This window comes from Emydura macquarii, unplaced genomic scaffold (genome assembly GCF_026122565.2).
Source record: "Emydura macquarii macquarii isolate MOO-44397 ecotype Brisbane River unplaced genomic scaffold, CSIRO-AGI_Emac_v2 contig_1684, whole genome shotgun sequence".
NCBI lineage: Eukaryota > Metazoa > Chordata > Testudines > Chelidae > Emydura > Emydura macquarii.
The window spans coordinates 7006-29505 of record NW_027131821.1 but is presented as its reverse complement, the minus strand read 5'-3'; the positions used below and the strand labels follow the sequence as shown (position 1 = coordinate 29505).

Sequence of the window (22500 nt, the reverse complement as noted above, 5' to 3'; positions counted from 1 at the left end):
GGTCTGCCGCCCTCGAGCTCAAGGACGCACATTTCCAGACACGGATCCCCCCAGCCACAGACTGGTGGCGGACTCCCCGGGCAGTGCCGAAGGGCAGTCCCTTCGAGGAGCTAGTCCCGCCGGTCACCCTCATTTCCGACGCTCTCAGCCCTCCTGGCGACCAGGGCAGACTGCTGCCCCATATGCAGCTTCTCATCCACTGTAACCCCCAGGTCCTTTTCTGCAGAACTGCTGCCTGGCCCGGACGTCCCCAGTCTGCCGCAGTGCCTGGGATTCTTCCGTCCTAGGGGGAGGACTCTGCACTTGGCCTTCTTCGACCTCATCAGATTTCTTTTGGCCCAATCCTCCAATTTGTCTAGGGCACTCTGTAGCCCATCCCTGCCTTCCAGGGTATCTGTCACTCCCCCAGCTCCGTGTCATCCGCAAACTTTCTTCCCTGTCTGGAAGACGGGCGCTATATTTGCTTTTTTCCAATCATCAGGGACCTCCCGCAATTGCCACGCGCTTTGAAAGAGAATGGCCAATGGCGCTGAAATCACATCGGCCGACTCCCTCAGCGCCCTCGGATGCATTGCACCTGGCCCATGGACTTGTGCGTGTCCAGCCTTTCTAAATAGTCCTGGACCTGGTCTGTCAGCACTGAGGACTGCTCGCCTCCTGCCCGTCCTGCGCTGCCCAGTGCAGTAGTCCGGGAGCTGATCTTGTCTGTGAAGACAGAGGCAGAAAAAGCAGTGAGTACCTCAGCTTTCTGCACATCCTCTGTCACCAGGTTGCCTCCCCCGTTCTGTAAGGGGCCCACACTTTCCCTAATCTTCCTCTCGTTGGTCACATACCGGTAGAAACCCTTCTTGTTCCCCTTCACGTCCCTTGCCGGCTGCAACTCCAATTGCGCTTTGGCCTTCCTGATTTCATTCCTGCACGTTCGAGCGGTGTTTTTATAATCCTCCCTAGTCATCTGACCAAGCTGCCACTTCTTGTAAGCTTCTTTTTTGCGTTTAAGTTCGCCAAAGACTTCTTTGTTAAGCCAAGCCGGGCGCCTACCCCATTTGCTATTCTTTCTGCACATCGGGACGGTTTGTTCCTGTGCCCTCCATCAGGTGTCTTTCAAATACAGCCAGCTCTCTTAGGCTATGTCTACACTACAGCACTAATGTGCATCAGCTTAATGCGTATTTTAGAAAGCGCTTTACAGAAAGCGCTGCAGACTGTCCACACTACGGTGCTTGATCCGCTTTATTGCGTCCACACTGGAAAACCGTACTTGTAAGTAGAGAGCAGTGCAATGTGGTAAGCTATCCCACAGTGCAACTAACCATAGAGGCTGTTGTGACGAGTGTCGTCAGGCCAGGATGCAGTGCTGCTTCCCCCACTCTCTTCTCCCCACCCCCAAGCAAACAGGAAAAGGATTTTCGTGCCATTTTTTCATTCCCCTCACCCACGATCGCCATTGCTGCAGAGACATGGAGACAGACGAGTTGTGTGCTGTGATTCTGAGCATGACAAATACAACCCGGCTTATCCCGGATTACTTTCTCAATGAAGCAGTAAGTGAAAGTATGTTTATCAGCACTGTCACTCTGCGTGCCCTGATACAGGCAATAGATACTAATCATGACCGATTGCTGCAAGCTATCACGTTTCACCTGCAGTCAGTGGACCGCAGGTTCTGGTGCAGAGAAACCAGCACAGACTGGTGGGACCGCATTGTTATGCAGCTGTGGGATGATGATCAGTGGCTGCAAAACTTTCGTATGCGGAAGGCAACTTTTCTTGGACTGTGTTCACAGCTGGCACCGTCCCTGAAGCGCGTGAACACTCACTGAGACAAGCTATGACGGTGGAGAAGAGAGTAGCCATGGCTCTGTGGAAGCTGGCAACCCCTGACTGTTACCGCTCTGTTGGGAGTCAATTTGGAGTTGTTAAATCTGCAGTGGGAGCTGCCGTGATTCAAGTGTGCAGGGCCATCAATAGACTTTTGCTAAGAAGGCTTGTGACTTTGGGAAACGTGCAGGACATAGTGGAGGGGTTTGCTGCGATGGGGTTCCCAAACTGCGGAGGGGCCATTGATGGGACTCACATCCCCATCTTGGCACCTGCACGGCTGGCAACGGAGTACATTAACCGCAAGGGGTACTTTTCCATGGTCCTTCAGGGGCTCGTGGATCACAGGGGTCGTTTTACAGACGTCTATGTGGGGTGGCTGGGAAGGTGCATGACGCTCGTGAACTTCGTAACTCGGGGCTGTTCTCTAAGCTGCAGGCGGGCACTTTCTTCCCTGAGCAAAAAATTGACATTGGGGGTGTGGAAATGCCCGTAGTGATCCTGGGGGATCCTGCTTACCCCTGGCTTCCTTGGCTAATGAAGCCCTACACCGGTCACCTTGACAGTGACAAGGAGTGTTTTACTAAGAGGTTAAGCGGTGGCAGAATGTGCCTTTGGGCGTTTAAAGGGCAGATGGAGGAGTCTCCTCACTAGGCTGGAGGTGAGTGAGCAGTACCTCCCTTCTGTGACATCTGCCTGCCGTGTTCTTCGTAATGTGTGTGAAGACAAGGGTGAGAGGTTCCCCCGGGTTGGGATGTGGAAGCAGAAAGACTGGCTGCCAGTTATGAGCAGCCAGATGCCAGCAGTACGCGTAGAGCTAATCGAATAGCATTAGGGAAGCTTTGAAAACCAGGTTGTGCAATGAGATACAGGAGTGATTTATTTCCATGTCTGTTCTTTGGCTTGGATGTGCCCCTCCCCCCCTTTGATAGCTGTGCCCGGCTAATGGCACCAGAATCTGTAAGTTTGTTATTAAACACCATTTTGAAATACAGGAACACTTTATTTCTGTACAGCCAAGTAATGGGAAAGGGGGAGGGAGGATTTCCTGCTCTATCTCCAGGGGTTGGGTGTGAGCTCGCTGGGTGCAGGACAGCTGGGGCTGCATCCTGAGGAGTCGAGCATGAGACCTTGTGGTTGCAGGAGAGGTGGAGGGCACCACAACAGAGGTTTCTGGAGCATTCTGCAGTGTCTGCAGCGGCGCGTGCCCTGCCTCCGATCGTGACGATCCACAAGATGCCAGAGCACGTCCAACTGCTCCCTCAGGACTTTCAGAACCTCTGCTGAGGTGCTGCGCACAATCGCCTGAGTTTCTCTATGACTCTCTATGGCACTGCGGATAGTCTGGCTCATGCTCTGTCTCCATGTTCGTTGCTCTGTCTCTGCTGATGTTGCTATGCTCATGAGTTCAGAAAACAGATCTTCTCTGTTTTTTCTTTTTTTTCTCCTAATCAGACTTAGTCTGTCAGCTGCATTTCTTAAGGGTCGGTCCACTGCATAAATGTCTACGGACTGAAATAGAAAAAACAGGGTACACGTATTTAGAATACTGAGTACAGCCACAGAAATGTCACAGGTAGAAAAAGGAGTCTATGGAACATAGTTTCAAAAAGTTGCGTTCAAATCATCTTGCAACAAATGTAACCTCACATCATTTGCTAGATACAAATTAAATATATTGCCAATTACACAAAGTTGTTTATGAAACAATGTATCTGCCCTCCCCCCAGCACTCATAGCTCCACCTGGGGAGAAGGAAAGGGAAGCTATGCAGTCCCATACCTGGCAGTTAAGAATTTGGAAAACAATGAACTAGCTAGTGGTGGTGTTGATGCAAATTACCTGCCGGGGGGGAGGGCGGGAATCCTCCCATGGCTGTTTGCAAGAGGAATTCCTCTTGGGTGTGGCCAGCTGAAAGTGGGTAGGGCATGCCTGGGTTGGCTGTGCATTGGAGCCACATGTGTAATGAGTCTGTTAGGGCTCAACAATGCAATGTTTCTTGGGAGGGGGCCCAAAGCCTAGTCCCAGCAGGAGGGTAAGGTCGAGGTAACAGAACAACCAGTGGTGAAGTATGTGTCACCATTGAACTACTAAACCCTTACAGCCCTTTGTAAAAAATTGTATAACATTGTTAATTCCTCAGTGAACTTTGCAAGGAAAAAGCCTGGCATCCCCCTGCCCTTCCCCCCTGCCTCGTGGCTCCACGGTGGGGAGAAGAAAAGGGAAGGTTTGCTGTCCCATCCCTGGCAGTCCTGGCTCCGTGGTGGGGAGAAGAAAAGGGAAGCTATGCAATGCTAATAGGAAAGAAAACTCACCAGAGTGCCTTCCATGGGATCATTTGTGCTGTCCTGTGTGCTGGTGGACTGCTTGGGGGTCAAGATTAACTCCTGTGATTCTGGGAGAAGGGACACTCCGTTCTCATGCTCCCTGCTTTCCAAACTTTCATCCTCCAAGGTTTCATCCTCATTGCTCATGGACTCAGAAGCTGCGGAGGTATCAATGCTCTGTGGGGGCACAGTGGTGGGATCGCCCCCAAGAATAGCATGCACCTCCTCATAGAACCTGCATGTTTTGGGAGAGGACCCAGAGCGCCTGTTTGCTTCCCTGGCTTTCTGATAAGACAGTCTGAGTTCCTTGATCTTGACTCTGCATTGATAAGCATCCCTTTGGTGTCCTTTCTCCAGCATGCCCTGGGATATCTTCCCATAAATGTCCAGATTCCTTTTGCTGGAGCGTAGCTGGGCCAGGACTGGCTCCTCACCCCACAGCCCGATCAGGTCCAAAACGTCTGGTCTGCTCCATGCTGGAGCACGTTTGGGCTTTCCTTTAGCCATGCTGAAAACAGTAGCCATGCTGAGAGGAATGGGAAAGCTCTCTCCATGCTGGCACTGAAATGAACAATCAGATCTTCCCGGGGCTGCTTTGGGGGCGGGTACTGAAATGGGGCATGATGGGATACACTCCGGAGGCCAATGAATGCACATTAAGTCAGATTGGTCCACACTTGCACTACTGTGCAGTAGCTAATGCGCTTCAGGTGCTAATGCTCTTGGCAGAGGTGGTCTCATTGCTGCGCATCAAAGTGCTCCTTAATACACATTAACAACGCGCTAGTGTGGACGCAGTTCTTATAAATGCGCATTAAGGGACTTGAATGTGCAGTAAGCCGCCAGTGTAGACCAGGCCTAAGATTCCTTTCCCCCTCATCTTAATGTAAGGGGTCTATTAGCCCCTTACTGACATTAGTGGGTCTTTTTGATTGGCCATCTCTGGAGGAAGCAGGACCCCGGAACGGACAGTCCCCAGGGCCAGTGGAGAGAGGCCAACTCAGGTCAGCCTGATTGACAGGGCGGGCAGGCTAATGAGAGAGCCAGGAGGGTGGGGGGAGCCCAGCCCCCTCCCTGTGAGCTGGAGCTGCCTGCTGGGGTGCGCGGGGGCAGAACTGAGCGGAGCTAAGGAGAAAGCAGCCAGCAGCTGGAAGGCTGGAAGAGGAGCACAGAAAACGGAATGGAGCCAAGCTGACCAACCTACAGCAGCAGAGCAGAGGGGCATCCCAGAAAGCGAAGCACAGCTGCATGGAGCAGAGCGAGCTGGGGCAGGAGCCCCCTGCAGCTGGGTGTGGTGAGCAGCTGGGGAGAACAAAAGGGACTTTGGGAGTGTGTGGCTACTGGCAGAGCAGGGGGCTGACTCTGCATTCCTGCAGCATAGCCAGGGCCTGGCCAGTGGGCCTGCCACGTGTGACACAGACACTAAAGCCCAGAGACACTGTGTGTGGTGCCCCGGGCCAGGGGCAGTGTTGGGATGTTTCCCTTGAACCTTTTTACTCTTTTCTTAATTTGTAATGGATTTGATTGCTGTTTGTGTAACACATTGTGTCGCTTTGTATTGTGTGCAGTGATCAGTGGGTCAGGGCAGTGCCCAGCGCAGACTTAGCACCCCGGAGTGGGGACACCCTAGCCCCTGCCCTAAGGGACCACGGCAAGATTGGGGGTCGAGCCCCAGAAATCCTGGGCCCAGCCTTGTCGGGGTTACGGGCACCCCACCACACAGGGGAGTGGGAGGGGAGCCCTCGAGGTCAAGTGGGGCCTCTGGGTAAAGGGAGCGGGAGCAGGGACTCAGATCCTTTTGCTAACCAAGTCTACCGGGGTATTGTACAAGCAAGGAAAGTTCCCCACAATAGCGGGCCCATTGCCCCACTTACATTAACCTCCCGGGAGATCCTGCCCATCAGCTTCCTGAGAGAGTCCGAGTCCGCTTTTCTGCAGTCCGTGGTCCGTATCCTGCTGTTCTCCTTTCTACTTCCCCTGACAATTCGTCCTGGTTGTGAGCAGCCGGCCCCTAGCTGGTTGCTCCAGCACTTGCACCAGGAAGTTGTCCGCAAGGCTCTCCGAAAAGTGCCTGGCCTGTCTGTGCTCCGCTGCGTTGCTCTTCCAGCAGACGTCAGGGTGATTGAAGTCCCCCATGAGAAGCAGGTCCTGGGATCTGGAAACTTTCCCTAGTTGGCTGAAGAAAGCCTCCTCTACCCCGTCCTCCTGGTCTGGTGGGCTGTAACAGACGCCCACCACGACATCCCCCTTATTGTTCTTGCTTCGAAGCGTAACCCAGAGACTCTCAACTGGCTGCTCTCCAGTTTCACACTGGAGCTCGGAGCAATCCTAGCGCTCTCTGAGCTACGCTGCCACTCCTCCACCCTTTGGCCCCCGCCTGTCCTTCCTGAACAGTTTGTAGCCATCCACGCCAGTGCTCCAGTCCTGGGAGTTACCCCGTCGAGTCTGGGTTATTCCAATCGCATCCTAGTTCCTTGACTGTGCCAGGCCTTCCAATTCCTCCTGCTGGTTTCCCAGGCTTCTCGCGTGGGTGCAGAGGCACTGGAGACGACTGGCCGAGTGCCCGACTTTCTCAGGGAGGTGCCAGAGGCCTCCCCTGTTGCACCCTCCTCCTTCCGCTTCCTCCCGGCGCCCCGCTTAGCTCCGGGCTTAGGTCCCCGTCCCCCCTGGAACCTACTTTAGAGCCCTCCTCGCTAGGTCAGCCAGCCCGTCTGCAAAGATGCTCTGCCCTCTCTCGGTGAGGTGAATCCCGTCTCTTCCTAGCACTCCTCCTTCCTGGAACGACCTCCCCCGGTCGAAGGACCCAAAGCCCCCTCTCCGACACCGCCTGCGTAAGCAGGCGTTTACTTCCGCCGTGCGACGGGCCCTACCTGGGCCTTGTCCTTCCCCAGGGAGGACGGACGAGAACACCGCTTGTGCCTCAAACCCCTTTATCCTTCTTCCCAGAGCCACATGGTCCGCAGCGATCCGCTCCAGGTCGTCCTGGGCGGTGTCGTCGGTGCCCACCTGGAGACGTAGGAAGGGGCGGCGGTCTGAGGGCCTGATGAGTCTCGGCGTCTCTGCACCACATCCTGAATCCTCGCTCCAGCGAGCGGCACGCTTCTCTGGTTTCCCGGTCCGGACGGCAGCTGGATGACTCCGTCCCCCTTAGGAGGGAGTCCCCGACCACCAGCACCCTTCTGTTCCCCTGGGGAGTGGTGGTCGTGGAACCCCCATCCCTAGGACAATGCGTCCCGGGCCTTCTGCACGGCAGGGTCTCCTTCTGCTCCGTTCCCTCAGATGAGTCTTCCGAAGCGTTCTCCACCGGAGCACCTGTGCAGAGAGCCTGAAGACGATGGCTTCCCTCCGTCTGCGTGCTGGGCAGATGGGTTCTCTTTCCCTGGGAGGTCGCATGCTGCCAATTTTCTTCCCCGTTCTTCAGTCTCCCCTGCCCTGTCTGCTCTGAATTTTCCTCACGCTGTGCCTGCAGTAAGAAATCCCGTCTTGGATGGAGAGAGACTTGGTTTTCTTGAATGCAGTGCAGGGTTGCTACTTGGGCCTCTGCTCCTTGAACCTTCTCTCCCAATGTGGAAGGCAGCCTGCACGTCGTACAGATGAAGTCGGCTCCGTCCCGTGGGAGGAAGACAAACGTGGCACAGCCAGTGCAGGTGACGGCAGCAGATGGCTCACTTTCCATAGCTCCCCTCCGAGAGCCTCTGCAGATGCTGTATTTACTGCTCAATCTCACAGGATCTTCTTCAGGGGATGAGGCAAGAAGCCACGTTTGTTGTGAATACCAACGTTTGCGTCACTGAGACTATTTACCAAACAGCAGGGACAGAGTATCAACGCGGTCACAACGTCAGCATTGTGCTTGACCTCGTGTTTCCAAACACAGAGCTTCTTGTCAATGGAGTATGCTTCACGGACAGGTTTCAGTGGGTACTTTCAGTCACGCTCACATACACGGACAGAGAGACGGACAAACACACCCGGGGGTCTGACAGATGCCCTAGTTCCCAGCCTGTCTCGGTGCTCGTGGCAGTCACCGGCCAGGTGAGCGCAGCACGAGGGTGAGGAGCGAGGTTCTGCCGACGCGCACCGGTCCTCCTGGCTGGTGAGGTGATGTGGACCCGAACCTCCCGCCTTCATCTTTCTGTCCCGTTTTCTAGGGAAAAGAGCCCGTGTCAGTCTCTGGGTTTTTGCTCCGTCGTGCTGCCTCTGCATTGGGTGTGATCCTTAAGCACCCGCGTCGTCGCAAGTCTGCTCAGATTTTGTTCTTTGAAGCGGGCCGACTCCAAAGTTCTCAGGGTGGGCTCCTCTTCGGCCAGTTGAGTGGTAAAAGTTGTCATCTTCGCTCCTTTCTTCCTCCCTCAGACGCTGGAGGTGAGGCTGGTGTTTTCTTCCCCGTGTTTCGACATCTCTGACTGAGACCAGTTGTTCCGTCGCTCTCCCTGGCTACACCCACCTCGATTGCTGAGTCAGTCAGTGCCGTGCAGTGCAGAGTGTGTTCTCCCAGCAGAAGGTTGGAGCCGGGAGCGTGACACCAGGTGCTGAGTTCCTTTCCTTCCCCCTCGTTTCTCTCTCTCTCTCGTCTTGTCTTGTTGGAAAAAGATTCCAAGTGTGGTTCGTTACCCTGCACCGCTAAGAGACCCGCACAGGATTTCAGGCTGCACAGTCTCCAAAAGAGTTTCTTCTGCAGAAGGTCAATTCCCAAGCCCACAAGTGGACAGTGGAAAAAGGCCCCGAACAAAGGATTCCAGACACTTTTATACCTTATTGCTACTTAAACATTCATGACAAGACCATACATATCTCCCTTACAAGGGCCCAAACCTATTCTCTCATAACTATTGGTCCATATTATTATTCATGAAGATACGTTTATAGATGTTTTGCAGCTAACTACAACGTATCTATCAAGGTTGCAGAGCTTGCTGAATTCAGCCGAGGCTTATCTCCTTCTGCATTCCTAAGAACTTTCCATGATCTGTGCACAGAGTGAAACGGCCTTGCCTTCTAAACAAAGAAGCTGCAAAAATGGAGTAACTATAGTCAAGCAGACAATTATTTTCCTTCAATCTCTGGTGTCGGCCAACAGGATCTTTCTAAGTCCTTGCCTCTCTTTTCACCACCTCCCTTCACAGGCCAGGGGTAGGTGTGTGAGGTCTGCATCCCCCGAGGCGTGTGCTCCAGAGCCTGTAAGATGTAGGCAGGAGTGAGGATCATTTTGGGTGCTTGGTGTTCTGGGGTTGGAGGTGGGCGAGCAGCCAAGAGACCCGTCCATCTCGTCTCGTCCATCGGGGCTGCCGTAGAGCGGAGGGAGGCAGGGGCGGGCAGGATCTCACGCGCCAGTCGAGCTGTCGGCAGTTCTGGCTCATGCTGGCTTATTTGCTGTGCTTGCAGTGGAGTCGTCCAGGAGACGCGGTCGGAGGAGAAGCTGGGAGAAGGGGACCCGCGAAGCCCGGAGCTGCATCTACGAAGCGAAGAGCAGTCCTCCGCGTTCTGCCTTCTGCGTCTTTGGCTGTGAGTCAGCGGTCATTGCAGCGCATTCCTCATCCGTACCTCCTCTGGGTTTCCTTAGAGGCCGTGAGCGAGCTCGTTGGGAGCGGGGCTGGGTGGGATTAAGAGCGGCGGAAGGGAGAATGTTGACCTGTGCAGAGTGGCTCTCTTGGGGCCTGAGGCAGCACGGCGTTTGTCAGTGTAGCTCTGATGTCGGAACGGGAAGGAGATGGAGGGTGCAGCAGGGCGCCGTGGGAGAAGCCAGAAGAGGAGGCCATGCGGCAGTGCAGGCGGCGAGGAGCGCTGTCTTGTTTTTCTCTGTTTAACCCGCCACTTCTTTCCCCTCGGTACTAGAGTCCAGCCCTGAGCTGAGGTGGAAAGCGAGGCAGAGCAGGGAGCGCACGAGCGTAGTTGATGCCAGGCGAGACCCATCCATCTGGGCATGGAGCAGCCATCGCTGTCCGTAAGATAAGTGTTAGGTTCGGTGAGGGCTTTGTGGGCATGAGCGCTCCAGGGAGGGGCTGTCCATTGGCATCGGCTTGTAAGTGGGGGACACTGGCAGAGGTCTGGGGGCGGCGGGTCGGGAGTGAGAGGCCCAGTTCAATGTCTGTGGGCTGCAGGTCGGAAGTGAGGGGCACCCGCCGATGTGTGGGGGTTCTGGGTCAGGCCGATGTGTGGGGGTTCTGGGTCAGGTGGGGGGTACCCACCGTGCTCTGGGGGCTGCGGGTCGGGAGTGGGGGGTACCCGCCGTGCTCTGGGGGCTGCGGGTAGGGAGGAACACCAGCTGATGTGTTGGGGTTCCGGGTTGGGAGTGGGGGGCAGCTGCCGAGGCTGGGGCCTGCGCATCAGGAGCACCCGCTGATGTGTTGGGGTTCCGGGTCGGGAGTGAGGGGCACCCGCTGATGTGTGGGGGTTCCGGGTCGGGAGTGAGGGGCACCCGCTGATGTGTGGGGGTTCCGGGTCGGGAGTGAGGGGCACCCGCCGATGTCTGGGGGCTGCAGGTCGGGAGTGAGGGGAACCAGCCATGGGGAACCCGCCGCCGAGAGGGGGGCACCTGCGCCGGGTCGGGAGTGAGGGGCACCCGCTGGTGTGGGGGCTGCGGGTCGGGGGAGGAGGGGCACCCGCTGATGTGTGGGGGTTCCGGGGGGGTCGGGAGTGAGGGGCACCCGCCGATGTGTCTGGGTCGGGAGTGAGGGGCACCCGCCGATGTGGTCTGGGGTCTGCGGGTCTGGAGAGGGGCACCCGCTGATGTGTGGGGGTTCCCATGGGTCGGGAGTGGGGGGCACCCGCCGAGGTCTGGGGGCTGCGGGTCGGGGTGGGGGGTACCCGCCGTGGGAGGGGGCTGCGGGTAGGGAGTGAACACCCGCTGATGTGTGGGGGTTCTGGGTCGGGAGTGAGGGGCACCCGCTGATGTGTGGGGGTTCTGGGTCGGGAGTGAGGGGCACCCGCCGATGGTGGGGGGGCTGCGGGTCGGGAGTGGGGGGTACCCGCCGTGCTCTGGGGGCTGCGGGTCGGGAGGAACACCGGGTGTCTGGGGGTTCCGGGTCGGGAGTGAGGGGCACCCGCTGATGTGTGGGGGTTCTGGGTCGGGAGTGAGGGGCACCCGCCGATGGGTGGGGGTGCGGGTCGGGAGGGGGGGTACCCGCCGGGTCTGGGGGGGTCTGCGGGTCGGGAGGAGGGGGGCACCCGCCGATGGTGGGGGTTGTGGGTGGGGGAGGGGCACTGCTGATGTCTGGGGTCTGGGGTCGGGAGTGAGGGGGGCCGCGGTGGGGGGCTGGGGTCTGGGTCGGGAGTGGGGGGCACCCGCCGGGTCTGGGGTCTGCGGGTCTGGGAGTGAGGGGCACCCGCTGATGTGTGGGGTTCCGGGTCGGGAGTGAGGTGGGGGGTTCCGGGTAGGGAGTGAGGAGCATCCGCTGATGTGTGGGGGTTCCGGGTCGGGAGTGACCGCCATGGGCCTGGGGGGGCTGCGGGTCGGGAGTGGGGGGTACCCGCCGTGGTCTGGGGTCTGCGGGTCAGGAGAGAGGGGCACCCGCTGATGTGTGGGGGTTCCGGGTCGGGAGTGAGGGGCACCCGCTGATGTGTGGGGGTTCCGGGTCGGGAGTGAGGGGCACCCGCTGATGTGTGGGGGTTCTGGGTCGGGAGTGGGGGGCAGCCGCCGATGGTGGGGGTTCTGGGGTCTGGAGTGTGGGGGGGAGTGGGGGGTACCCGCCGTGGTCTGGGGTCTGCGTGTCAGGAGAGAGGGGCACCCGCCGATGTGTGGGGGTTCTGGGTGGGGGGGCACCGGCCGGGTGGGGGTTGCGGGTCGGGGGGGGTTGGCACCCGCCGTGTGGGGGTTCCGGGTAGGGAGTGAGGGGCACCCGCTGATGTGTGGGTTTCTGGGTCGAGAGAGAGGGGCACCGGCCGATGTGTGGGGGTTCTGGGTCGGGAGTGAGGGTCACCCGCTGATGTGTGGGGGTTCCGGGTCGGGAGTGAGGGGCACCGTCCGAGGTCTGCGGGTCGGGAGTGGGGGGTACCCGCCATGGTCTGGGGGTTCTGGGGTCGGGAGGAGGGGCACCGCCGATGGTCTGGGGGGTCTGGAGTGAGGGGCACCCGGGGGGTTGTGGGGCACCCGCCGATGTGTGGGGGTTCTGGGTAGGGAGTGAGGGGCACCTGCCGATGTGTGGGGGTTTTGGGTCGGGAGTGAGGGGCATCCGCTGATGTGTGGGGGCTGCGGGTCGGAAGTGAGGGGCACTCGCCGTGGTCTGGGGTCTGCGGGTCAGGAGAGAGGGGCACCCGCCGAGGGGGGTCACCACGCCGATGGGAGGGGGTTCAGGGAGGGAGAGGGGGGGCACCAGGTCTGGGAGAGAGGGGCACCCGCCGATGTGGGGGGGTTCTGGGTCGGGAGGGGGCACCCGCCGATGTGTGGGGGTTCTGGGTCGGGAGTGAGGGGCACCCGCCGATGTGTGGGGGTTCTGGGTCTGGAATGAGGGGCTGTGTCTGAGGTCTGGGTGCTGCGGGTCGGGAGTGAGGGGCACCGGCCGAGGCTGGGGGCGGCTGCAGGTCGGGAGTCAGCTTGGTTTCTAAGAGAAGTTTATTTGTTCTGCTTGCAGGAGGCCCCGCCGGAGGAGAAGCGCATCTGTGCAGACGCGAGCTCCATCTAATAAGAGACGAGCAGTCCTGAGCTTTCCGTCGTCAGCATCGCTGGCTGTATCTCGTCAGCCAGAATTGAACGGGGTAACAGTCTAAAAATCTGAAAATGTGTGAACTAGCTAGCGCGTGTGGTAGTGCAAGTGACATGCCTGCCAGGGGGGAGAAAGATGTACCCGTAGCCGTTAGCACAGAGGAGACCCCTGGCGAGCTCACAGAAGAGGGGCTTAAGGCCTGGTTCTAATCCTCATGGCTGTGGGGTGTCACTGCTCCTCTGGGAAATGTGCCCTCTGTGCAGTACGTGGAGCGGCCACCGGGCGGCACCGCTGCTCCACCACACGCCCCCTGCAGTACCTGGAGCGGCCACCGGGCGGCACTGCTGCGCCACCACTCGCCGTCTGCAGTACCTGGAGCGGCCACCGGGCGGCACCGCTGCTCCACCACGCGCCCTCTGCAGTACCTGGAGCGGCCACCGGGCGGCACTGCTGCTCCGCCACACGCCCCCTGCAGTACCTCGAGCAGCCACCGGGCGGCACCGCTGATCTCTCACCCCCTGTGCAGTACCTGGAGCGGCCACCGGGCGGCACTGCTGCTCCACCACACGCCCCCTGCAGTACCTGGAGCGGCCACCCGGCGGCACCGCTGCTCCGGGACAGTTGCCCTTTGCGCAGTACCCTGAGTGGCCGCGAAGATAATTCTCTGGTCAGGGCTTAGTGCAGACTGCTGCATCCTTACGGCTGGGCCTTGGTTTCTAAGAGAAGTTTCTTTGCTCTGCTTGCCGGGGAATGTTTCAGGAGGCCCCGCCGGAGGAGGAGGAGGTGGGGGAAGTGGACCTCTGCAGCCTGGACATCCATCTAAACAGAGGGGAGGAGTCCTCAGCTTTCTAACCGGCGCCTCCCTGAGTGTGAGTCAGCGCTCAGTGCTGTATCTGTACCCCTCCAGAGTGCTTCAGAGGCCGTGAGTGTCCTCATTGGGAACGGGGCTGGGTGGGATTAAGAGCAGCGGAAGGGACAATGTTGACCTGTGCAGAGTGAGTGTTTTGGGGCTGAGGCAACACGGCGTTTGTCAGTGTAGCTCTGATGTCGGAACGGGAAGGAGATGGAGGGTGCAGCAGGGCGCCGTGGGAGAAGCCAGAAGAGGAGGCTACGCGGCAGTGTGGGCTGCGAGGAGCGCTGTCTTGGTTTTCCCTGTGTGACCCGCCACTTCTTTCCCCTCGGTACTAGAGCCCAGCCCTGAGCTGAGGTGGAAAGCGAGGCAGAGCAGTGAGTCTGCGAACATACCTGATTCCAAGGAAGACCCATCCAGCCGGGAACGGAGCAGCCATCGCTGTCCGTCAGGTGGGTGTTAGGTTCGGGGAGGGCTTTGTGCGCGTGACAGCGCTCCAGGCAGGGGGTTTCCATTGGCTGCGGCTTGTAAGTGGGGGGCACTGGCAGAGGCGGAGAGGCTGCAGGTCAGGAGTGAGGGGCCCCAATTGAGTCTGGAGGCTGCGGGTCGCGAGTGAGGGGCCCCGTTCGATATCTGGGGGCTGAGGGTCAGGAGTGAGGGGCCACGGCCCACGTGTGGGGGTTGCGGATCGGGAGTGAGCGGAACCGGCCGAGGTCTGGGGGCTCCGGGTCGGGAGTGAGGGGCACCAGACGAGCTCTGGGTTCGGGAGTGAGGGGCACCGGCTGAGGCAGGGAGCTGTGGGTCGGGAATGAGGGTCCCCGGCCGAGGTCTGGGGTCTGGAGTGAGGGGGGGCCGGCTGTATCTGTACCCCTCAAGAGTGCTTCAGAGGCCGTGAGCATCCTCGTTAGGAACGGGGCTGTGTGGGATGAAGAGCAGCGTGAGGGACAATCGTCTCCTGTGCAGAGTGACTGACGTAGAGTGGAGGGCAGGATCTCATGCAGCAGTCGCGTTATTGGCAGTGCTGGCTCATGCTGGTTTATTTGCTGTGCTTGCAGAGGAATCGTCCAGGAGTCCCAGCCGGAGGAGAAGCTGGAAGAAGGGGACCTGTGAAGCCTGGACGTGCATCTAAGCAGTGATGAGCAGTCCCCCAGTTTCTGCCTTCCACGTCATTGGCTGTGAGTCAGAGGTCATTGAACCATATTCCTCAGCTGTACCTGCTCCAGGTTTCTTTCGAGGCCGTGAACGTCCTCGTTGGGAACGGGGCTGGGTGGGATTAAGAGCAGCGGAAGGGACATGGTCTCCTGTAGAGAGTGACTATTACGAGGGCCGGTTTATGATGTCGACTGTCCAGCCGGGGTCACTGCTGCTGCAGGACAGCTGCGCTGTGTGCGTCACCCTTAGTGGTCGCCAAAATAAATGTCTGCACTGCAGCGCTATTTGGCATTAGCTTCATTCGACTTTCAGAAACCGATCCCTAGAAATCACAGCAGACTGTCCACACTACAGCATTTGTGCTTGTTTCTTGCGTCCACGCTGGCCAGCCTTAATTCAGATCGCAAAGCAGTGCAATGTGGGTAGCTATGCCACAGCGCAACTAGCTCCGGTGGCTGTTTGGAATACTGTGTTCGTCCCGGGATCCAGAGCTGCTTCCCCCCCCTCCGCCCCCAAAGAAACAGGAAAAGGATTTTGGCGCCCTTTTTTTACTCCCCCGATGGCCATTGCTGCAGAGACATGGAGACAGCTGAACTCTGCTCTGTAATTCTGATCGTGACAAATACAAGTCGGCTTCTCCTGAAATACTGTAGAAATAAAGCAAGAAGGCGAAGCGGGTACTGCACCTGTGTCACCGTGGCTGCCCTGATCCAGGCAATGGAGCAGAACAATTCCCGCCCGGTGCAGCCTGTAACGTCTCATCTGCAGTCCATGGAGCGCAGGTTCTGGTGCAGGGAAACGAGCAGAGACTGGTGGGACCGCATCGTTCTGCAGCTGTGGGATGATGATCAGTGGCTGCCAAACTTTCGTATGCGAAAGGCAGCTTTCCTCAGACTGTGCTCGCAGCTGGCACCGTCCCTGAAGCGCGTGAACACTCGGTGGAGAAGAGAGTCGCCGTGGCTCTGTGGAAGCTGGCAACCCCCGACTGTTACCGCTCGGTTGGGAATGAATTTGGAGTTGGTAAATCCACAGGGCGTGACGCGCGTGTATTTCATAACTCGGGGCTGTTCTCTGAGATGCAGGCGGGCACTTTCTTCCCTGACCAAAATATTGACATCGGGGGTGTGGAAATGGCCATGGTGATCCTGGGGGATCCTGCTTCTCCCTTGGCTAATGAAGCCCCACACCGGGCACCTTGCCGGCGCCAAGGAGTGTTTTACTAAGAGGTTAAGCGGTGGCAGAATGTGCCTTTGGGCGTTTAAAGGGCAGATGGAGGAGTCTCCTCACTAGACTGGAGGTGAGTGAGCAGTACCTCCCTTCTGCGACATCTGCCTGCTGTGTTCTTCTGCTGTAATGTGTGTGAAGACAAGGGTGAGAGGTTCCCCCCGGGTTGGGCTGGCCGCCAGTTCTGAGCAGCCAGGTGCCAGCACTGCGCGGAGAGCGAACCGCGGAGCGCTGTGCATTAGGGAAGCTCTGAAAAGCAGGTTCTGCAATGAGCTGCAGGAGTGATTTCTGTTCAAGTGAGGTTGGTTGCCTTTGATGTCCGCCCCCTCCCCCCCAACAGCCCGTTCATATCTGTGCCCGCCAAATCCCTCCTGAACAAGGTCATTTGGAATGAAAAAACGGTCTGAAATACGGCCAAACTTGATTTGTTTGCATTCGAGTCCCGGGGGTGACGGTTCATTCACTGTCTCCAGGGGTAGGGTGGTAGCTTGCTGGGGCGGAGGAGAGCACGGGCTGCGTCCTGGACAATCTCCCATGAGACCTCGTGGTGGGGGGCGGCCTAGTCCTCAGTTCAGGAGGATTGTGGAGGGGCTGCAGCGGGACTGTGTCCTGCCTCCGCTCCGGAAGGTCCACAAGACGCCCGAGCATGTCCGACTGGTACCACGGGACTTTCAGCACCCCCTGCGTGGTGCTGCGATCGGTCTGCTGCCTTTGTCTTGTCTATGTGGTGATCCTGTCCGTGCTCTGGGTCAAAGTCAGCCTCCACGCTCTGTGCTCTGTCTCTGTTGGTGGTGAGGCAGTCGTGAGCTCAGAAAACATGTCAGCTCTGGTTTTTTCTGTTTTCTAATCTGAGACCGTCTGAATCACTGGCCAGGTGATTCAGACACGAGGGTGGGGCCAGGCTCTGTCGGTGGCGACACGATGCTCCTCGGGGAATGCAGCGCGAGCCCAAAGTGCGGGTTTCTTCTTTCTTCTTTTAGAATAATCCATCCCCATTCGGGTCTAGGGATTTGTCACGTCAGATGGTCTTCTTGTTTGCTGTGATCATCAATTTCGTTTGACGTTGCAGGGGTGACAACTTTCCCATCATTCTGTCATTCCTGTTTCACACCTTATCTTGTTCCTGTTCTGAGGTTGTAAACTTCCCCCGGTTTTCCGAAATGCCTTATCTCCATCTTCGGCCAAAAGGTTCTTAAACCAGAGCGTGTCATCTCCGTTCCCTCCTGCCTTTGAGGCTGAAGTTACTGCCTCAGTGATTGCTCTCTTTGCCATCTCATCTCAACATTCAACCACATTCATTCCTCATTCAGACTTCCTAAAAATCATCCCATTCTTATTCCACTCCATGAATACCGTTCTTGTTTTTACCTTATTTACCAACGGAATACCAATTCTTATCTCGACACTAGTTTGACTCACCCCATTTTACTAAAAAGGAATACATACGTAGGAATCTTCGATCTTGTTTGCCCCCTGATTTCCACATCAAGCGCCTTCCTGATGCGCATTGGGCCTGTTCCCCAGCACTTGTAAATTCCCACACGATCCGGTTTCGAGATGTTCCCAAAGACGCACTGGCAGTAACAAACAGCAGGGTGCTAATGTCCATCCTGAATGTGAAATCACAGCATGTTTAGGTGGGATGTCCTTCCGTCAGTTAACTATCACAGTGGAGCCGGGGGTGGCGTGAACAATCAAGCAGTATGTCCGGCATTCCCTTATCTATATTGCCTGGTTGTGCTGTTTCTCCGTGTAAAAAGGAACCCTTGAGTTTCATGCTGTGTCGTCCAGGGCTCAGGCCTGCTTCGGTTCAGCTCTGTATTACAGTATTGCAGTGCGGGGGTCTGCTGGGGCCTGCAGTTAGCGTAATGAATAAAGGGAAGCAAATGTTCCCGTTTAGAGAAGTAGCCAATGAAACGCTGTCTCCAGGAAATGATTGGCAGCAGAGAAGGAAAGAATGTGTCTAGCGAACGCTCTCAAGTTCAGGATGAAAAAATGTGTCTAGAAAATGATTTCCTTTCTCACCTTGTATTTGCAAACCCTGCAGACGTCAGCTGCAGGAGGGTGGGTGTGCGGGGGCGGGGAGAAGCAAGGCTGGGATTTCAACCCCTTCCCCAGAGCAAGCACTCAGGGCTGGTGTGCGGGGGTGGGGAGATGCAAGGGTCAGATTTCAACCCCTTCCCCAGAGGAAGGATTCAGGGCTGGTGTGTGGGGGCGGGGAGAAGGAAGGCTGGGATTTCAGCCCCTTCCCCAGAGCAAGCACTCAGGGCTGGTGTGCGGGGGCGGGGAGAAGGAAGGCTGGGATACCCCAGAGCAAGCACTCAAGGCTGGGTGTGGGTGTGCGGAGGCGGGGAGAAGCAAGGATCATATTTTAGGCCCTTCCCCAGAGCAAGCACTCAGGGCTGGGTGTGGGTGTGCGGGGGCTGGGAGAAGCAAGGGTCAGATTTCAACCCCTTCCCCAGAGCAAGCACTCAGGGCTGGTGTGCGGGGGTGGGGAGAAGCAAGGGTCAAGCCCCAGAGCAAGCACTCAGGGCTGGGTGTGGGTGTGCGGGGGCGGGGAGAAGCAAGGCTGGGATTTCAGCCCCTTCCCCAGAGCAAGCACTCAGGGCTGGTGTGCGGGGGAGGGGAGAAGTGGTTCCAGGGTTTTACACACCACCAGGCACATGATACATTTTTACAATTCTTGCACTAACAACAAGTTAACTACCAGACTTTACAATGGCACACACAGATCATCAGCCAAATCCTGTGTAGCTAACACAGGCTTTCTCCTCGCAAGGTTCACTGTGGAGGTAACGATGTTATACAGTTTTTACCAACCGTGGTAATGGTTCAGTCAGCCCAATGGTGACCCATACTTCCCCACTGGTTGTTCTGTTACCTCGACATTACCCTCCTGCTGGGACTAGGCTTTGGGCCCGCACACTGGCCCCCTCCAAAGAAACATTTTCCGTTGAGCCCTAACAAACTCATTCCACACGTGGCTCCAATGCAGAGCCGTTCCAGGCACGGCCGACTCACCTTCAGCTGGCCACCCCCGAGAGGATTTCTCCTTGCAAACAGCCATGGGTGGATCCCCCCCCCACCCCGCCCCCGGTCAGGTAGGTAATTCGCATCAACACCCCCACTAGCTAGTTCACTGGTTTCCAACTTGGTAACTGCTCTCCCTTCCCAGTCTGGACTAGGTTCTAAAGAGAGACCCACCATTTTCACTAGCCTCTCACGAACAGGGCTCTGATGTTCTTCCATGGCCAGTCTCTGACCCCACATAGCATCAGACGTGCCTGAGTCCACGCAGAGACTAAAGATAGACCCAAAGCGTTCCGAGGTGAGAGTTTGTCTGCCACCCCCTGTTCTCCCAGAGATCACCAGCACAGCTGTTCTGCTGGGCAGCGTTAGGTGCCCAGTCTTTCCTCTGACACGGAGGCACTCTCTGTTCACCTACAGAGCGAAGAGCCTGGAGACATGCAGGTTCCAACCTCGTTGTCTGCCCACCGTGATGAGCAAGCACAGCCATTTGGTTACAGGCTGTTGAAGCTTTCTAAATCTCTTCACCCCATCTGGGACCTTTCCCAAGGTATCCACACGGGACCTTTCCAGAACTGAGTCGGTGAATCCATCCCCATTTGGGAAACTTGGGCCGTTAGAAACCGAAGCACTTTTCCCAACATCTAAGCAGTTGCTTGCTCCAGGCAGTGACTCATCCTGCGTTAACTCAGTCAATTGGCTTTCACCCCCTTTAGTTGCAGAAAACTGCTTGCAAAAGCCATCAGGAGGTTTTATTCCTTCAGGAGCAGTTTTCGGCACCAATCCATCTCCCACAGAAATGTCCCTTCCCTCTTCAGCTAGAGGCTGCTCTGAAGAAGCATTTCCCTGAGCCCCAACAAACTCTTTCTGGGCTTCAGGTAAGTCCAGGACCAAATCCGATACCACTGGCACCCCCTCCATTTGCATAAGCTGAGAACCACACCCTGCCTGCTCTTCAGACAGCAGCTGGGAGAGGAAGGCTTTCTCAGCAGGTAACCTGCCTTTCTTAACATCCAAACAACCTGGAATTTTCCCCCTTTTGTCCCAGCCCACATGGCTGTTCTCAGACAAACTTTTGGGGACCAGGGCAGCTTCCCCCCGGGCAAGCCATTACCCCCACTACTTCCTTCCTGGATCTCAGTTGAATCCAGAATTCCCTCTGGTCCAACTGACAAGGATCAGATTTCAGCCCCTTCCCCAGAGCAAGCACTCAGGGCTGGGTGTGGGTGTGGGGAGAAGCAAGGCTGGGATTTCAGCCCCTTCCCCAGAGCAAGCACTCAAGGCTGGGTGTGGGTGTGCGGGGGTGGGGAGATGCAAGGCTGGGATTCCAGGCCCTTCCCCAGAGCAAGCACTCAGGGCTGGGTGTGGGTGTGCGGGGGCTGGGATTTCAGACCCCTTCCCAGAGCAAGCACTCAGGGCTGGTGTGTGGGGGCGGGGAGAAGCAAGGCTGGGATTCCAGGCCCTTCCCCAGAGCAAGCACTCAGGCCTGGCTGTGGGTGTGCGGGGGCGGGGAGATGCAAGGGTCAGATTTCAACCCCTTCCCCAGAGGAAGGATTCACTCCCCAGAGCAAGCACTCAGGGCTGGTGTACGGAGGCGGGGAGACGCAAGGCTGGGATTTCAGCCCCTTCCCCAGAGCAAGCACTCAGGGCTGGCTGTGGGTGTGTGGGGGCTGGGATTTCAGCCCCTTCCCCAGAGCAAGCACTCAGGGCTGGCTGTGGGTGTGCGGGGGCTGGGATTTCAGCCCCTTCCCCAGAGCAAGCACTCAGGGCTGGGTGTGCGGGGGCGGGGAGAAGCAAGGCTGGGATTTCAGCCCCTTCCCCAGAGCAAGCACTCAGGCTGGTGTGCGGGGGAGGGGCAGCAAGGCTCAGATTTCCAAACCTCAGGCAGACCCACTGAGCACAGTGTGGGGCTGGAGGGGAGGGGGCGGGGAGAAGGCTTACAGCGCAGGCAGCCATGATGCTGGCTTCCTTGCATGCAGAGGGCAGGAAGGCAGTGCGGACAGATGAGAGACGTTCCAGTGTCCATGTTCTCACAAGTGCTGTTGAACGTAGCGTTTCTCAACACGTGAAGTGACTGAGAAGTGGCTTAGCACCCAGGACAGGCACCGCAACGCCAGAGATCCCCCTCGTGCCCCCACACCCGGCGTCCAAGGACAGAAATGCTAATGAGAGAGACAACTCCCCGGCTGTGCCTTCCGCGGATGCTGTGTGCTGTTGTTGCAGTACCGTGCTGAGAACAATGGGAACGCTCTCTCCACGCGGGCAGCGAGCACAGGAGATGAAGATTCAGATCTTCCCGGGGCTGCTTTGGGGGAGGGTACTTTAAAACGGGGCGTGGTGGGATACACTCCGGAGGCCGGTGAATTCGAATTAAGCCCAGTTGCGGCTACACTGACACTGATCCGAATGACCAAATTCGAAATAGACGCTCCATCGCTTGCAGAGGTGGTCTTACTAATTTGAATTTCCAGAAACCTTAATTCGAATTAACAGTGCCCCAGTGTAGACGTGGGAGTAATGAATTTCAATTCAGGGACTTTAAATGGACCTAAGTCCCCAGCATAGACGAGGGCTGAGTAGAGAATGCTGCTTCCCTTCAGCTGGGGCTTGCTGTCTAAGAAAAGGTTCTGTGCTGTGTTTGCAGGGGAATCGTCCAGGAGGCCCTGGCGGAGGAGAAGGTGGCAGAAGCGCATCTAGACGGGACTTCCATCTAATCAGAGCTGAGCAGTCCTGAGCTTTCTGTCGTCGGCATCGCTGGCTGGGAGTGAGAGCAGCGGAAGGGACGGTGTTCACCTGTGCAGAGTGACTCTTTTGGGGGCTGAGGCAACGCGGCATTTGTCAGTGTAGCTGTGATGTTGTGAGCAGGTCTGTAGCAATAAGCCCAGGAGAAGGAGGGTTTGGGAGTGAGGGGTACCGGCCGAGGTCTGGGGGCTGCGGGTCGGGAGTGAGGTGCACCGGCCGAGGTCTTGTCCAGGAGTCCCAGCCGGAGGAGAAGCTGGAAGAAGGGGACCTGTGAAGCCTGGACGTGCATCTAAGCAGTGATGAGCAGTCCCCCAATTTCTGCCTTCCACGTCATTGGCTGTGAGTCAGAGGTCATTGAACCATATTCCTCAGCTGTACCTGCTCCAGGTTTCTTTCGAGGCCGTGAACATCCTCGTTGGGAGCGGGGCTGGGTGGGATTAAGAGCAGCGGAAGGGAGAATGTTGACCTGTGCAGAGTGGCTCTCTTGGGGCCTGAGGCAACACGGCGTTTGTCAGTGTAGCTCTGATGTCGGAACGGGAAGGAGATGGAGGGTGCAGCAGGGCGCCGTGGGAGAAGCCAGAAGAGGAGGCCATGCGGCAGTGCAGGCGGCGAGGAGCGCTGTCTTGTTTTTCTCTGTTTAACCCGCCACTTCTTTCCCCTCGGTACTAGAGTCCAGCCCTGAGCTGAGGTGGAAAGCGAGGCAGAGCAGGGAGCG

General features: G+C 57.5%; 1 protein-coding gene and 1 long non-coding RNA gene across 7 annotated transcripts; one reads left to right on the top strand and one right to left on the bottom strand.

Moving 5' to 3' along the window:
* Nucleotides 1-654: 654 nt before the first annotated feature.
* On the top strand, nucleotides 655-22004 carry LOC137158439 (uncharacterized). 6 transcript variants are annotated; one of them, XR_010921418.1, is made up of 6 exons: nucleotides 9531-9653; nucleotides 9984-10092; nucleotides 12719-12842; nucleotides 13550-13659; nucleotides 13979-14092; nucleotides 14696-16440. It is a non-coding gene; the product is annotated as an uncharacterized lncRNA (long non-coding RNA). The 6 variants fall into 6 exon arrangements; XR_010921421.1 differs by lacking the exons at nucleotides 9531-9653; nucleotides 9984-10092 and adding an exon at nucleotides 655-1544; XR_010921419.1 differs by lacking the exons at nucleotides 9531-9653; nucleotides 9984-10092 and adding an exon at nucleotides 21688-22004 and having other exon boundaries at nucleotides 12520-12842; nucleotides 14696-15812.
* On the bottom strand, nucleotides 2817-5210 carry LOC137158437 (uncharacterized). Its single transcript, XM_067556196.1, has 2 exons — nucleotides 4137-5210; nucleotides 2817-3333 (listed from the first exon to the last, which is right to left on the bottom strand). Exons 1-2 carry the CDS (start codon nucleotides 4803-4805, stop codon nucleotides 2875-2877), a joined length of 1128 nt encoding a protein of 375 aa, XP_067412297.1. The 5' UTR covers nucleotides 4806-5210; the 3' UTR covers nucleotides 2817-2874.
* Nucleotides 22005-22500: the final 496 nt, after the last annotated feature.